Raw genomic sequence first — 14,603 nt, 5'->3', positions numbered from 1 at the left:
TGGAGACTCTGTCAGGAAACTCCGAGTTACATCATAAACAGGGATAAGAAAGAAGAAAGCGGAGGACAGGAAAACACTGGCTGAACAACATGCTGCTACTGCACTTCTGCTCGGGGTGGTCTAACCCCAGGTGGCACTTTGACTCAGAGGCATTCTGTTATTTGTATGCTTGTGTAATTCATTTCAGACACTTACTGAGAATACCAATAGAAATTTTTCATTTTTCTTATGTCAGCAAATCTGAAAATGTTAGTACCACTCAATCCACTTAGTATAATCAGCTACTTTTAGAGTAGATACTATACTATTTATAAACTTATTAAAAAAACTTTTGTGTTCTCAAAAAGGATAAATTGTTTGAGAGAAAACATTTGAAATCATGTTTCTAATTTTCTAAGAACTGCACAGACTTACTAGTTTTTCTACTTGATTTTTTTTGGTCTCAAATCCATTATAATTTATCTTGGTAAATTTTCCTGAAGCTCCTAGGAGCTGTGTTGTGCAAAGAATGCAAGACTAGGACACATATCTGAGTGAGGTTTCTGCATATCTGTATCTCTGTAATTATCTTTGGTAACTTATGGACATCAGAATAAACTATTGTTCACTGAAATGCAGCTACATATGAACTTTTTTATGCAATAAAACTTACGAAATTTGTAAAGCTGAATTAATTTCCTTGAGCAGCTCTTGGGTCTTATTAAAATCTGCCAGCATGCTTTGTTTCTCTCTGATGTGATCTGCTGTCAAGACATCCAGCTCTTTCTCATGTTTCTTGCTTAAATCTTGCTCATGCATCCTGTTTAATTTATTTTTGTTGAGAAAAGAGTTATTCTAAAATCAGACTGTTTGTTCATCATGATTTTCTGCCAGGCTTTTAACGACTTTTACATAATACCAGACAACACAGAAAGAAATTACTGAATCATCAAAACCTGCTACTTACTGTCCCCTCTAATCTTCTAGCTTATTTCATGGAAAACACATCTCCTTTAATGCTTTTTAAAATAAACAAACATAATGAATAATAATAATAAAAAAAACACTTGAAAGGACTGTAACTAAAATAAGCCAAAATATTGAAATGCAGCTTAATTGTATGGTAATATTCACTAACTTTACTAGCAATGGACATCGTTTTTTCCTAAAGAAGATTAAGCAACATGTAACACCACTTGATTAAGAGCTTAAACTGAAAGTCACAAATGCTGAAGTATCTTAAGCAAAGCAATACATAAGAGAACATGTAAGCTTAGAGTGAAAAAAAAAAAAAATACCTGATCTGCTGGTTGGATTCACTGCGTATTCTAAGAACTTCTTTCCCTTTAAACTCTAGTTCCTTAGTCAGTGCACTTATATTCTCATGAAGATGCAGAATCTCTTTATCCAGTTCAGCTATATGATGGTCTCGGTGTCTCAGTTCATCTTGCAGATCTGATATTCGGCATAAAAATTCTTTTTCCTATGATACAAGCAGCAGCAGCAAAAAATATTTTCTCTCAGAAAGACAATAATTGCTTTTGGAAAATAGTAACTGAACAGAATTTTCGATTCATTGGACAATTTTTTTTTCAGTGTTTGGACGTAAACACAAATTTTAATTAAAACTGAGAGACTGTCTTCTGTTGTGTGAAATACAAATAATGAAGAAATCAAAGTCATTCAATTTGTGAGAGAATGTAAAAGGTATCATCGTATGCGAGGCAGAAAGAAATATATAATGAACTACACAAACTAACAGGATATATCATTCACTAGATATACTTCATTCTGTACAGTAAACCATAAATGTATCTTAAAAAGAAAAAGACCAATTTTTCTTTGATCTGGATAGTACTATATCAATCTGAATGTTCTCCATTTTACAGATGGATAATTTTGTAATTTTTGCAGTAATTCCAACTGTTTATTAAAACGAGAGACAACACCCAGCTCCACTATTGTCCTCATGGAGCTGATGTTGACACCTACTAGAAAAGTTTGAATAAAAATAAGCATTGACTGGGGAACTGGTGTTGAAATGTTAGAAGCAGCAACTTAATTGTTGATGTTAATAAGTTCATATTGCACTTCCTAAAGTATCCTTCAAATATACTGTATATAGAATATACATAAACAGACAAATCTAAAGATCTTCAGCACTTTCATCTCAGTGTCATGGAATGGCAGACTAGTGGAACGGAGTTAACCTTCAAGAGATAGCGCTGAAGAAAAAAAAAGCTAGAAAACAATTCTTTTTCCTTGGCATGACGCTCTAAGGACTACATCAATTTTATCAACTGGAATTGAAGGCTTGGTTTGTTATATAACTCTCAGAGTCTGCAAAGAAGCCGTTAAGCCTTGAAGAGTTCATTATGTTCTCCCTTTAATTGTTCATAAAATAACTCCTTCAAAAGGCACAGATTTTGAGAGTCCTGATGATTCCTAATGCCTTGAGCATCCCTGTCTTTCACATCCATAGCTGTCATCACATCTACAGCCTGTCTGTCACATCCACCTGGCTATTGCTTCACAGATATTTATTGTCATTCAGAAAGCCTGTATTAGCCATTTTCTTCAAAACCGCTCCATTTTGTAAGGGAATTTTGACAGAAAGGTCTATTCTTCAGGTAATGTCAGTGTCACAGGTGACGAGTGTCAAGTATTGCATAATTCAAGATCACACAGAAGCAGGAGTATTTTTTTTTAAAGTGTGTTGAACTTCTGAAGTCTTTGTCATTTAATCATTTTTTATTTATACTCCTCCTGCACTGCAGAGACAAGTCATGAATCCAAGTTGGAATACTATGAAAGTATTTAGAATACTGTGTGATGGACCCCGGTCACACGGACTCATGGATGGATCTGCTTTCCAGATGGTTTTGCTATGGCTAGTACCTGTCACTGGGTCAGCAGTTTCATGAAGTGATTCTAGGATTCTGGAAGGGTGATTCTAACTGGTTATGAAATTTCAGAATAGCAAATAGTCATGAAATTACTTCGATGTAAACAATGTCATCAATCAGAGAATTGCAGGTTGAGCGATCTGGAGATCATCTAGTCCAACCCTCTTGCTCAAGCAGGGTCACCTAGAGCACATGGCACAGGCTTGCATCCAGGTGTGTTTTAAATATCTCCGGAGAAGGAGAATCCACAACCTCTCTGGGCAACCTCTGCCAGTGCTCCGTCACTCTCACAGGGAAGAAATTCCCCCTCACGCTCAGGCGGAACTGCCTGAGGCTCAGTTTCTGCCCATTGCCTCTTGTCCTGTCACAGGGGACAACTGAAAAGAGTTTGGCCCCGTCCCCTTGACACCCTCCCTTCAGGTACTTGTACACATTGATAAGATCCCCCCTCAGTCTTCTCTTCCCCAGGCTGAAGAGGCCCAGCTCTCGCAGCCGTTCCTCATAGGGCAGGTGCTCCAGCCCTCTGATCATCCTCGTAGCCCTACGCTGGACTCTTCCTCACTAGCTCCATGTCTCTCTTGTCCTGGGGAGCCCAGAACTGGACACAGGACTTGAAGTGTGGCCTCCCCAGGGCTGAGTAGAGGAGCAGGATCACCTCCCTCCACCTGCTGGCAACACTCTTCCTAACGCACCACAGGATACCACTGGCCTTCTTGGCCACAAGGGCACATTGCTGGCTCATGGTCAATCTGTCATCCACCACCACTCCCAGGTCCTTCTCTGCAGAGCTGCTCTCCAGCAGGTCAGCCCCCACCTTGTACTGGTGCCTAGGGTTATTTTTTCATAGCTGCAGGACCCTGCACTTGCCCTTGTTGAACCTCAGGAGGTTCCTCCCCAGCCATATCTTCAGCCTGTCCAGGTCTCTCTGAATGGCACCACAGCCCTCAGGTGTTTCAGCCCCTCCTCCCTGCTAGGTATCATCAGCAAACTTGCTGAGGAGGCACTCTGTCCCCTCATCCAGGTCATTGATGAAGAAGTTGAACAGGATGGGACCCAGTCCTGAGCCCTGGGAGATGCCACTAGCCACAGGCCTTCAACCAGACTCCACACCACTGATGACGACCCTCAGAGCTCTGCCTTTCAGCCAGCTCTCAATTCACCTCACTGTCCACTCGTCTAACCCACACTTCCGAGCTTTTCTAGGAGAATGTTCTGGGAGACAGTGTCAAAAGCCTTGCTGAAGTCAAGGTACACAACATCACCGCTCTCCCCTCATCTACCCAGCCAGTCATTCCATCAGAGAAGGCTCTCAGATTAGTTAAGCAGGATTTCCCCTTGCTGAATCCATGCTAACTTCTCCTGACCATCTTCTTTTCCTCCATATGTCTGGAGATGACATCCAGGATGAGCTGCTCCGTCACCTTTCCAGAGATGCAGGTGAGGCTGACTGGCTTGTAATTTCCTAGGTCCTCCTTCTTGCCCTTTTTGAAGACTGGAGTGACACTGGCTTTCTTCCAGTCCTCAGTTCTCCAGGACCCTCTAAAGATGATGGAGAGTGGCCTAGCAATGACTTCCACCAGCTCCCTCAGCACTCCACCACGGCCCATGGATTTGTGTGTGTCAAGTTTGCCTCAGTTATCTGTAACCTGATCCTCCATGACCAAGGGAAAGTCTTCCTTTCTCCAGACTTTCTCCCTTGTCTCCAGGCTCTGTGATTCCTGAGGGCTGCCCTTTGCAGTGAAGACTGAAGCAAAGAACACATTCAATTATTCTGCCTTCGCTGTAGCCTTTGTCACTACAGCACCTACCCCAGTCAATGTTTTCCCCATTCTTCCTCTTGCTGCTGATGTATTTGAAGAAGCCCTTCTTGTTGTCCTTGACATCTCTTATCACACTTAATTCCAGATGGGCCTTAGCCTTCCTCATCGCATCCCCACATACTCTTACAGTGTTCCTACATTCCTTCCAAGTGGTCTGTGCCCTTTTCCGTATTCTGTGTACCTTCCTCTTCTGTTGGAGTTTTGCCAGGAGCTCCTTGCTCATCCATGCAGGTCTCCTGCCCCTTTTGCTGCACTCCTCACTCATAGGGATGCACCGCTCTTGAGCTTGGAGGAAGTGATGCTTGAATACTAGCCACCTCTCCTGGACCCACCTTCCTTCTAGGGCCTTAACCCATGGGACTCCTCCAAGCAGGTCTCTGAAGAGCCCAAAGTCCACTCTCCTGAAGTCCAGGGTTGCAATCCTGCTTATTGCCTTCCTTCCTCTCCGCAGAATCCTGAACTCCATCATCTCATGATCACTGCAGCCAAGGCTGCCCCCAACCTTCACATCTCTAACCAGTCCCTCTCTGTTGCTAAGGACAAGGTCCAGCAGGACACTCTTCCTTGTAGGCTCCTCCACCACCTGTGTCAAGAAGTGATCACCAATGCACTGCAGGAGCCTCCTGGACTGTTTGTGCCTAGCTGTGTAGTCCTTCCAGCAGATATCAGGGCAGTGAAGTGTCCCATGAGAACCAGGGCCTGTGACCATGAGGCTACCTCCAGCTGTCTGCAGAAGGCCTCACTGACTTCTTCTTCCTGATCAAGTGGTCTGTGGTAAATATCCACAAGTATCACCCATATTTGCCTGCCCTTAATCCTTACCCGTAAGCTCTCGACTTGCTCTTGATATACCTACGCAACATTTTTAAATATATCTTGAAATAACTTCTAAATCAACCAGTATCAATACAAAGGATTAATACTTCCAGGTAAGAATGACCTGGTCAAAAACAGCAGGTTAGGAATGTGATCCCTCTCTTCAAATGCAGACCAAATAATCGTAATCAGTCCAAAGTATCACATCTAAGACGTTCAGTATTTGTCACTTCAATGTTGTTCTTACCAAAATGCTAGGTTGTCTGAAATGAGGGGGTTTTCTACGGGCTTAAATGTGAGTTTCAAAGAAGAAGGTTTTCTATCTGCCCTGCTGTTGGAGAGGAAGAAATCTCCATCTGGGACTCTGTCTAAGCTATATTATACTCTGAGTTTGATTTTGTATCAGTGCCACTAGGTAATGATGGTGACTAGTTGGTTTGGCCTGCAAAAAAATGATATGAGCTCCTTCTGCAGTTTCCATTTCCTGTATTTGAAGCAGCTTCTCTTAACATTAAAAGCTTTGATAATAGTGGTATTGACTCTGTAGTGTCTTTATTGCAAAATATATGTCTAATTCAGTATTAGTGGATTTTGCTTTGGAGCCTCAGTAGCAATATTTATGTCCATCTTTCATTTTTTGGTCCTCTTGTGTTAGAAAAAGTAATATTCATGCATTCCTCCAGAAAATGAACATTCAAGTGCATATCTTGTGATTGGTAAGTTGTTGCAAAAAACACGCAAGGATTTTAGCTACCTGGAAAACTAGCATCTCTGGAAACCAGTTTATTAGCAACTAAGCATCAGATATACAAGATCAACTGACGACTGATTTAGAGCATTGATTGGTGATTTGTACCATAGGAAGATACCCCAGTAATTGCCCTTTGTCTCTCCACATACATCTTGATTGCATTTGAATACAAGTTCTTGCCTTTGAATCTTGCTCTTATCTATTCAATCCAGACATCTACTATAGAATTCTGCTAAACAGAACAAACACCTGCAGTCAATGGACTTTGTCTAGTAAAATGAAAAGCAGGGCATTTGATTCAGCCATAGTGAAAAGCTGTATATGGGTGTGCAGAGATGGAGGAGTCTACACAGGGGGGTCTACAAAAGCTTTCAATCTAGACATGTCCATATGATACAATATCTTAGTGAATGAACACTAAAAAGTAAAAAACAAAGCACATCCCTCCCTAAAAAAATAGATACTGCTAAGAAGTAGGAGGATGGGCATTTGCAATTTCTATCTCTGCAACTTATGATATGTGGAAACAAAAGGACAGTCATAGCTTGATGAAAAAGCACAAGAGCTATGCACTGCTCCAACACACAGTGATTCAAAAGTCTTATATCTTATATATATATATATATATATATGTGTATATATATATATATATATATATGCAGGATACATGGTCATCTAAGTAAGCTACTTGCACTTATGTGCGGTTGCATTCTTTTTTTAAATTGTGTTGGTACAAAACAGCACTTCAAATGTCCGTATTTTATGTATGCTTTTAATTTGTATAGTACTTATAATGTATCCAACAAATCAATAAAGTCATTTGTTTTATATTAGAAATTCCAATGTGGTTAATATCTGGGAGACTATTCATCTTGATTAATTTAAGCACACATGGGAAGCTTTTCTGGAACCCACCTGGATCCCATACTAATGATTTTGATGATTCTGCTGGGTTTAGAAAAATAAAATTAACTAAATATTTTTTCCCCAGAGTTCTCCATTCCCATCTACTCGACTTTTACAGTTTCACAACAATAAATCATCATATCGTTTGCACAGTGACAGACATTTCAAAGTAGCTTTATATAAAATTGTGCGGTTTTGAGCCTTCATGCATTCAAGAAATACAAATATATCCTAATGTACATTTCTTTAGTACAACCTTAAAAATAGAACTTTAAAAATAACTCTCTGCTTCCCTACACAAAGACTACATCAAGGTTATAAGAAAAAGCAGTGGAAAGGTTATATCCACATATTTAAGTATTTTAAAAATTAGCAAATATAACCCTCCTTTTCTGATATTTCTGCATGTACTTCAGCTTTGATCCTGTAAACTGATGAAGCATACTAACAAAGAAAAATACAACTAATTGCTTTACTACGAAGCTAAAGCACTTTACATATAACTAAAACACACGCTTAGCAGCTCACTGTACTGACTCCAAAGTACTTGCCATTTTGCTGGATCAAACCCTTGGTGTTGTACCTCAGTCTTTGTTCTTGACACATTTGAGTGGCTCACTCTAGGTTTAAACAAAACACAACTGAAGCTACACCTTCCTAAGTCCTGCGTGTTTTCTTTCACTGCTTACAGCACCACATCTTTGCCTCTAATATTTATGCTTGTAAACTGGCAGGGAAGGGGAAAACTAAGGGGGTCACATTTTACTATGTTGTTTGTGCAAGTATAAGGACTATATTCAATTACACCTGTTTCCTCTTACCAGTATACTTCTAAAAGGATTAAATCTCTTTGCCATCAGATTATTTGTAAAGCAATCCTTAAAAGCCTCCTCTTACAAATAAAGAAATAATTTTCTGGTCCTCTTATATCCATGAGTCTTCTCTCCACTTGCAAAACTGCAAGTAGTAACTTGCATCCTGCAAGTTCACTGCATAAAATGAAAGAATCAGTTTGCCTCTGAAAGCAAAGGTAATCTATGTTGCCCTTGGATTTTTGAAATATTATTAAAAATATACATTTGAAAGCTGTTTGTCTTCTTGGCTTTCTTTAGAAGTTAATTTTATTTTTCCCAATTTAGCTCCTGAAAATAAGAGATTTTAAATTTGAAGTAATCACTTGGTTTAAAGCAATCCCTTCTTAACCCTATCACCTGTCTTCAGAGAGAAACATTTTTTTTTCCTTTTAAGTCCTATTAGCAGCTGAGAACCAGCAGAATTCTGTGAGAAACAGAATTTCCTCCCAAGGAAAGCCAGCATGTTCCGAGATGGCTTGATAATCCTAAAACCAAACTGCCTTGATCTGGGATATTTTATAAGGCTCCTAAAGAAGTTTGCTGAAAGAAGAACAAGCCAAGTAAGGAAGTTTACCTGTCATAAGCACGCAGACTCTGCTAGTGCTGCCTGACTCTGACGGATTAAATTCCTCTCTGTATGTGCAGAACATTTATTGCCTCCAGCTAACAGAAAACTGATACTGATTATGCAATTTTACATTAAGTTACCAGTAAAACCTCATACCTGTCGTCTGCCGAGTTCTATGCTTCTTTCAAGTTCCAGTTTGGCAGCTACTAACTCTTGCTGGTGATTGTGCCTTAGCTGGTCAATTGCTGCTGCATGTTGATGGTTCAGCTCTGAGCGCAGGGAAGCTAGTTATCATGAATAAAAGGAGAAGTTTATTTTGCAAATGTTTACTGCTAATTAACTGTAACAGACCATCTCCTTCAAGTATTGCTGCTCACCTGACACACACACACACTCACACTGTTTATGGCAGCTATGTTTTAAATTTCAATTTAGTAAGTTGGGTGCCAGCAGCCCACTATTTAGAAAGAGTCATACTTGCTCAGTGTTAAAATAGAAATTAAAATAAAAGACAAAATGATGACTTCTGCATTCCTGCTCCAAAAACATGTTCTGTAATGTAAAAGTACTCACAGCCAGATTTGAAAAAAGGACCTAATTTTCCAAATGCATATACCTGAGTGCATCATTCAAGTTCTATTACTTAGGCAAAGGTAACAGAGCAAACATACAATCTCAATTCTGCAAATGGGTTATTTATGTGCATATTCAACCTCCACAGATATGATATTAGAACTTGAAATCTTTTGCATCTGCAAAAGGAAACTGATGAGGGCCCTTTAAAGAACAGGTCTCAATGTAATCTGTACTGAATTCTTAATTGCATGTGTCACATTTGCTTTCTCTGTCTTTTAATAAAAACTCCACAACTACACTACATAGGGAATCTCACAATTTCTCCTGAAAATAGTTAAGGTAGAAGTTGCCTTATGTGTATTCCCATTTTTCAAAGAGGGAAGGAAAGAAAATAGAGATGAAGCAGTCTGTTGCAGCAGAAGGGTTCCCCCCTGCATCTCTTGAGGTTAAATGAAGCACTTTACTCAGACTATTCTTCTTATTTGAATTGCATTTCACTTATGTTTTTCTCATATTTAACATTTCAAATTTGTGTGAAAATTAATGACTAAATAACAACATGTTGGTTGAGTTTTATAACAAATTCAACATCATAAAGATGAAAGTTTTTCTCAGTTTTGATCATATTAGCTTTAACACTGACATTCAATATGCCAGACTATTAAATACTTCTGCATTAAAAATTTCATGCACTTTATCTCATTCACTGTCATGCTACCTACTAATTGTGATTGATTAATATTTTTCAGATATTTCAGGATCCTGGAATTATAGAATCATAGAATCAGTAAGGTTGGAAGGGACCTCTGGAGATCATCTACTCCAACCTCCCTGCTCAAGCACGGTCACCTAGAGCACAGTAGACAGGGTTGCATCCGGACGGGCCTTGAAGATCTCCAGAGAAGGAGACTCCACAACCTCTCTGGGCAACCTGTGCCAGGGCTCCGTCACTCTCACAGGGAAGAAATTCCCCCTCACGCTCAGGCGGAACTTCCTGTGCTTCAGTTTCTGCCCATTGCCTCTTGTCCTGTCACATGGGACAATTGAAAAGAGTTTGTCCCCGTCCCCTTTCTTACACATTTATGAGAATTATTCTCTACTTCTTTTTATACCTTCAGTGGTCTTGTTCAGTAGATCTCATGATCTGGATTTTCATTGTCACAGGTTAAGCAGAAAGACTTTTTTTTTTTCCTGGATCCTTTACTATAATGATATCTTGGCCTAGATGCATGCTAAACTGTTACTGATATCGCAAGCAAGGATGGAATGTTACTTTTCAGATGAAGCACTTGCCTCTAGAATTATGAATTGTTCTGTTCTGAAAAGTTATTTTGTGTTATCTTTCTCTGTACTATATAGAATTTGGACATAACTCTCAACTCAATCTTCTCATTCAATTTGTATATTGATTTTACCACTAAGATGCATATCAGCTGTGTTTTTAAAACATTTTGAGACTTTGTGCTTACTTAACAGATGACCCAACAAATTCTCTAGTGTTTACTTTGGTTCCTTCCCCAATTTAATTTCTATAAAGGTATCTTTGTTGGTGTCAGCTTATTCCATATTAACTACACTCTGTCAGGACTTACCAGATTTGCTCTTTTGTTAACCACACTGACCTCATTGAAATAAATGGCACTGGTTTCAGTTGGCTCTGATAAAAAGCCCCAAAACAATAAACAGTTACAAGTATAGCATTGGAACTGGAATTAGACAGAATTTAGGTTAAAGCTGCCTTTATTTAGCTTGCATTTCCATTTTGAATTTTTGAACCGTTAATTTTTTTTCTATGCATCTAAACAGACTGTCAAGTCAGAAGCACATAGTTGAAAGACATGCAGGAGGCACTCAAACTCCATCTAAACTCCTGCATGGGCCTGATCCACCGGACATCATAGGACATCAACAATCTGCAGCCCAGGAAATTCCTGAATCAAAATGTTTGTCTTACCACCCAAGTTCTCTTACCCTCCACCCACCTCCCCAAACCTGTCTAGTTTCTTTCTGCAATCACTTAAAATTTTAGCATCTACACCATCCTCCTGTATGGAATTCTACAGTTCAACTCCACATTGTGTGAAAAATAAAATTCTTTTGTTTTCAGTCTTACACTTGCTAAGTTTATTTAGTAGCTCTAGCCCTCAGTTGAGAGAATCAAAAAATTAAGACAGAGAATGATCGCTCATTTGCATTACTCAATGAAAATTGTGTGCAGTTCAACAAAACGAATATGTGGTGTGTAGCCACCCAGTAATGAGCTAAAACTCCTAGATAAAACAATGGTTCCTATTTTGGTGGGAGATCACTTGAACGCAAGTTCTTCAGAATTCTTCTCCTGCTGGCAATATAATGTTGAACGATCAAAACTAACCATTGTATATAAGCAAAAATAGATGAGGGAATCCACGTCTGATGAGTTGCAACGTTTAGCTGAAACTTGTACAACTATAGGATCTTTCATTTGATATTTATAGTGGAAAGACTGAGCTAATCGAAGTGGAAAAGATGCTGAGCTGAGAGAAGAGTTAAGAGAACAGAGACAACCTCTCTTGACAGGACTGAAATTTTTATTCTGATGTGCACTTTACAAGATGTACATGCATTTCTCAGAGGAGAAATGTTTAACCCTAACCCACAAAAAAACCACAGCATTTTTAGTAATAACCTCTTGATTATATATAACATACACAAAGAAAGCAGTGGTTAGACAGAAAGTGTCAATTAAACGTACTTGCAAAATTTTATCTTTTTGTATATATTTAAGTCTGTTTTCAGGCTTGCATGTTTTTGGCTGACTTCAACAAATAAAAAAGGCCATTCATGTTGTTTATGCTGTTACTTTTGTCTGTATGGTGTTTCTAAGTTGATTTTTCCCTTCTGTCCCAAAAAGATAAATCACTTCCATGCACTTATTTCTCTTGCTTGGAGTGATGCAATCTCTTCATGTTCTTTTTATACCATCATTGTCATTTCTACATTCTAGACTGCCAAAAAGCTGTAGCAGATAGTCCCTTGGTCTTTTCTTCTGCATTTCCTGCCATAAAGCTACAGTAGATGCCTGCCTTGTCTTTTCCTCTGCATTTCCCTTTTTATTAGCTTTTGCACTGAAGTCTTCTTGCTTTCGCCATTGACACTCAATATCAGGCCAACCTTTCTACTTGCTTGAAGTATGTTTCTTTGTGCACCCTACTCTTATTGTTTTATCAGTTATAACGGCATCAGCTCCCTTTAATCTTTACCTCTGACAAATGTTACTGTTTCCCTCTATAATTTTTTTAACATGTTGAGTTCTCACAAGTTTGTCTTCCAACACATCTCAGTTGCCCTATCCAATTCTGTTTCAAAACTGACTTTTGCTGTTTTGTCCATAGAACAGGTAAGAAAGGGAAAGACTACTTCAATTTTAGATCCAACAAAAATCCAAGACTATCAAGAAATGTTGTGGAATAAACACCATGACATTGTTGTAACCTTGACCTTCTGCTGTATTTGATTTCATTATTTCATCAATTTATAAATTTATAATCCATAAGCAAGGATTATGTTTACAGAGGCAAGATCACAACTTATTTGTGAGAAATCTGGTTCATTTCTTGTAACACAAAACACTAATTAAATTCTCAACTATATTATTAAAAAAATAGCCAAGTAACAAACACTATTTTCCTGTTTTTGTCTTATTTACTATTCCATACTGTCTGAACTGGCAGAAGGACTGTACCTTTCTAAGTACAGTTCAAATCCTGTCTGTACTACAAAGTTCAAACTAATTCGCAATCAATACATCAACAAAATTGTTGTGCTTCCTGACTCTTTGCTGTAGAGATGGAATGCTAGGGCTCACACTTCTAAAGTCACTATAATATAAAAAGCTAAACAACTGTCCAGTTCTTCTATTCCTGTCACTTCGTGAAGTATTCTCCATCATTAAATTCAGTTACTTAGTCATTCTGAAAAATTAAAGGGTAAGATTTTCAAAAGCAATCATTTTTGACTTATTTGTTAAAGCTTCTATTGATTTTAACAGGAACAATTAGGTCAATTTTGAATGCTTTTGAGATGCATTGTTGTGTTTTAGATATTTCAGTTATTGTCTACATTTCTATTGCAATATTTAGTTTCAATTTATTTTTCATTTCTTGAAATGTTTGGGGAAAATGCAGCAAGTGTGTGTGTATACACATGTGCACAGGCACATACACATACATATATATGCACATACATACACATTTATGTGTGTATTTGTGCATGTATATTTTTATGAGTAGAAATAATGCTTTCAAACCTATTTGTAAATTTGAAAATGACATACCTAACATAGCTTTTCCTTCATCCTCCAGCTCAAATCGAAGAGTCTGAAGTTCCTGTTCCATCTCCAATTTGAATCCTTCCATGGCTTGTTTATGCGTTTCTTTCAGCGCTTGAAGTTCTTCTGAATGCTTTTGTTGTAAACGCTCTTCTAACTCCTATGAAATCCAAATTGAGAAGATTAATTATATACCAGCTAAGGGAATTTATAAAATATTAAACAATAATTCATCTGGCAACAAAAATTAGGCACTAACATACTCTAGAAACCATTAAAATGCATTTATATTGCTCACATTTTTTCTTAACTAGATCATCATACTACAGTATTTTTTCTTTTCTATGGCTAGTGGTTATCAAGATAACTTGAGTACAAAAAAATAGGACTGTTCTGCTCACAGTTGAAAAACAGAAAAAAATCTACAGCTATGTTTACAGTAGCAAACAATGTATCTGAACAATAGCAGATCCATAGAGGGGCCTAGTGTATGCTATACATATTTGGTGAGGGTGCACTAAGCTTAAAGCTGCTGGAGCACATCTTCTGATTCCATTTCACACAAAGCAAACCCAAACTGCATACCCAAAGACAACCCTCTGATGTGAACCAAAGCACAACCAAAGCACAGTAAGTGGAAACAGCTGGGAAATTCCGTGCAAAAGTAAACTCTCAATCTGAACTAAAAATCTAATGACACACACTATGAAGTATCATGCACTGCCAGAATTTCAATTTCAAAGAAGATTTAGTGAAGGTTTGAACAAAATATCTTCTGGATATAAAAATTACCTTGCAAGTTGCAAAACATACTGTATAGGATTTTTAACATAATGAAAATGTAAAATACATTACAAAAGTAGTCAGTTGATAGGAAGCATCAGAAAACATGAGAAATTAGGGAAATATCATCAATCTTAAAATTGATGCTATAGATAATCTCAAGCTATTCTAAAGAAATGTGCATGTGTTGATAATAATTAGATATATCAACACAATAATAGAATATAAAGCAAGATGCTAATTAATGCCAGTATTAGAGATGACTTTCAATATATCTTAAACAGATTTAACTGAATAACATCATTAAAAACACAATCTGAAAAGGAAATGTGGTA

General features: G+C 38.1%; 1 protein-coding gene across 3 annotated transcripts in view; it reads right to left on the bottom strand.

The window, feature by feature from the left end:
* The window catches only part of FAM184A (family with sequence similarity 184 member A), a 61,259-nt gene that overhangs the window by 9,349 nt on the left and 37,307 nt on the right, over positions 1–14,603 (bottom strand). For 2 of the 3 annotated variants that reach the window (XM_062570930.1, XM_062570931.1), the window contains exons 10-12: positions 13,492–13,645; positions 8,757–8,884; positions 1,278–1,462 (exon numbers count right to left, since the gene is read on the bottom strand). In XM_062570930.1, the coding sequence (XP_062426914.1) occupies positions 1,278–1,462; positions 8,757–8,884; positions 13,492–13,645 (467 nt within the window). Of the gene's footprint in view, positions 1–652; positions 800–1,277; positions 1,463–8,756; positions 8,885–13,491; positions 13,646–14,603 lie in introns of all 3 variants that reach the window. The other variant, XM_062570929.1, reaches the window with a different exon arrangement.

This window comes from Rhea pennata, chromosome 3, assembly GCF_028389875.1.
Source record: "Rhea pennata isolate bPtePen1 chromosome 3, bPtePen1.pri, whole genome shotgun sequence".
In the NCBI taxonomy this organism is placed as follows: domain Eukaryota; kingdom Metazoa; phylum Chordata; class Aves; order Rheiformes; family Rheidae; genus Rhea; species Rhea pennata.
This window is presented reverse-complemented; position numbering and strand designations above follow the sequence as displayed.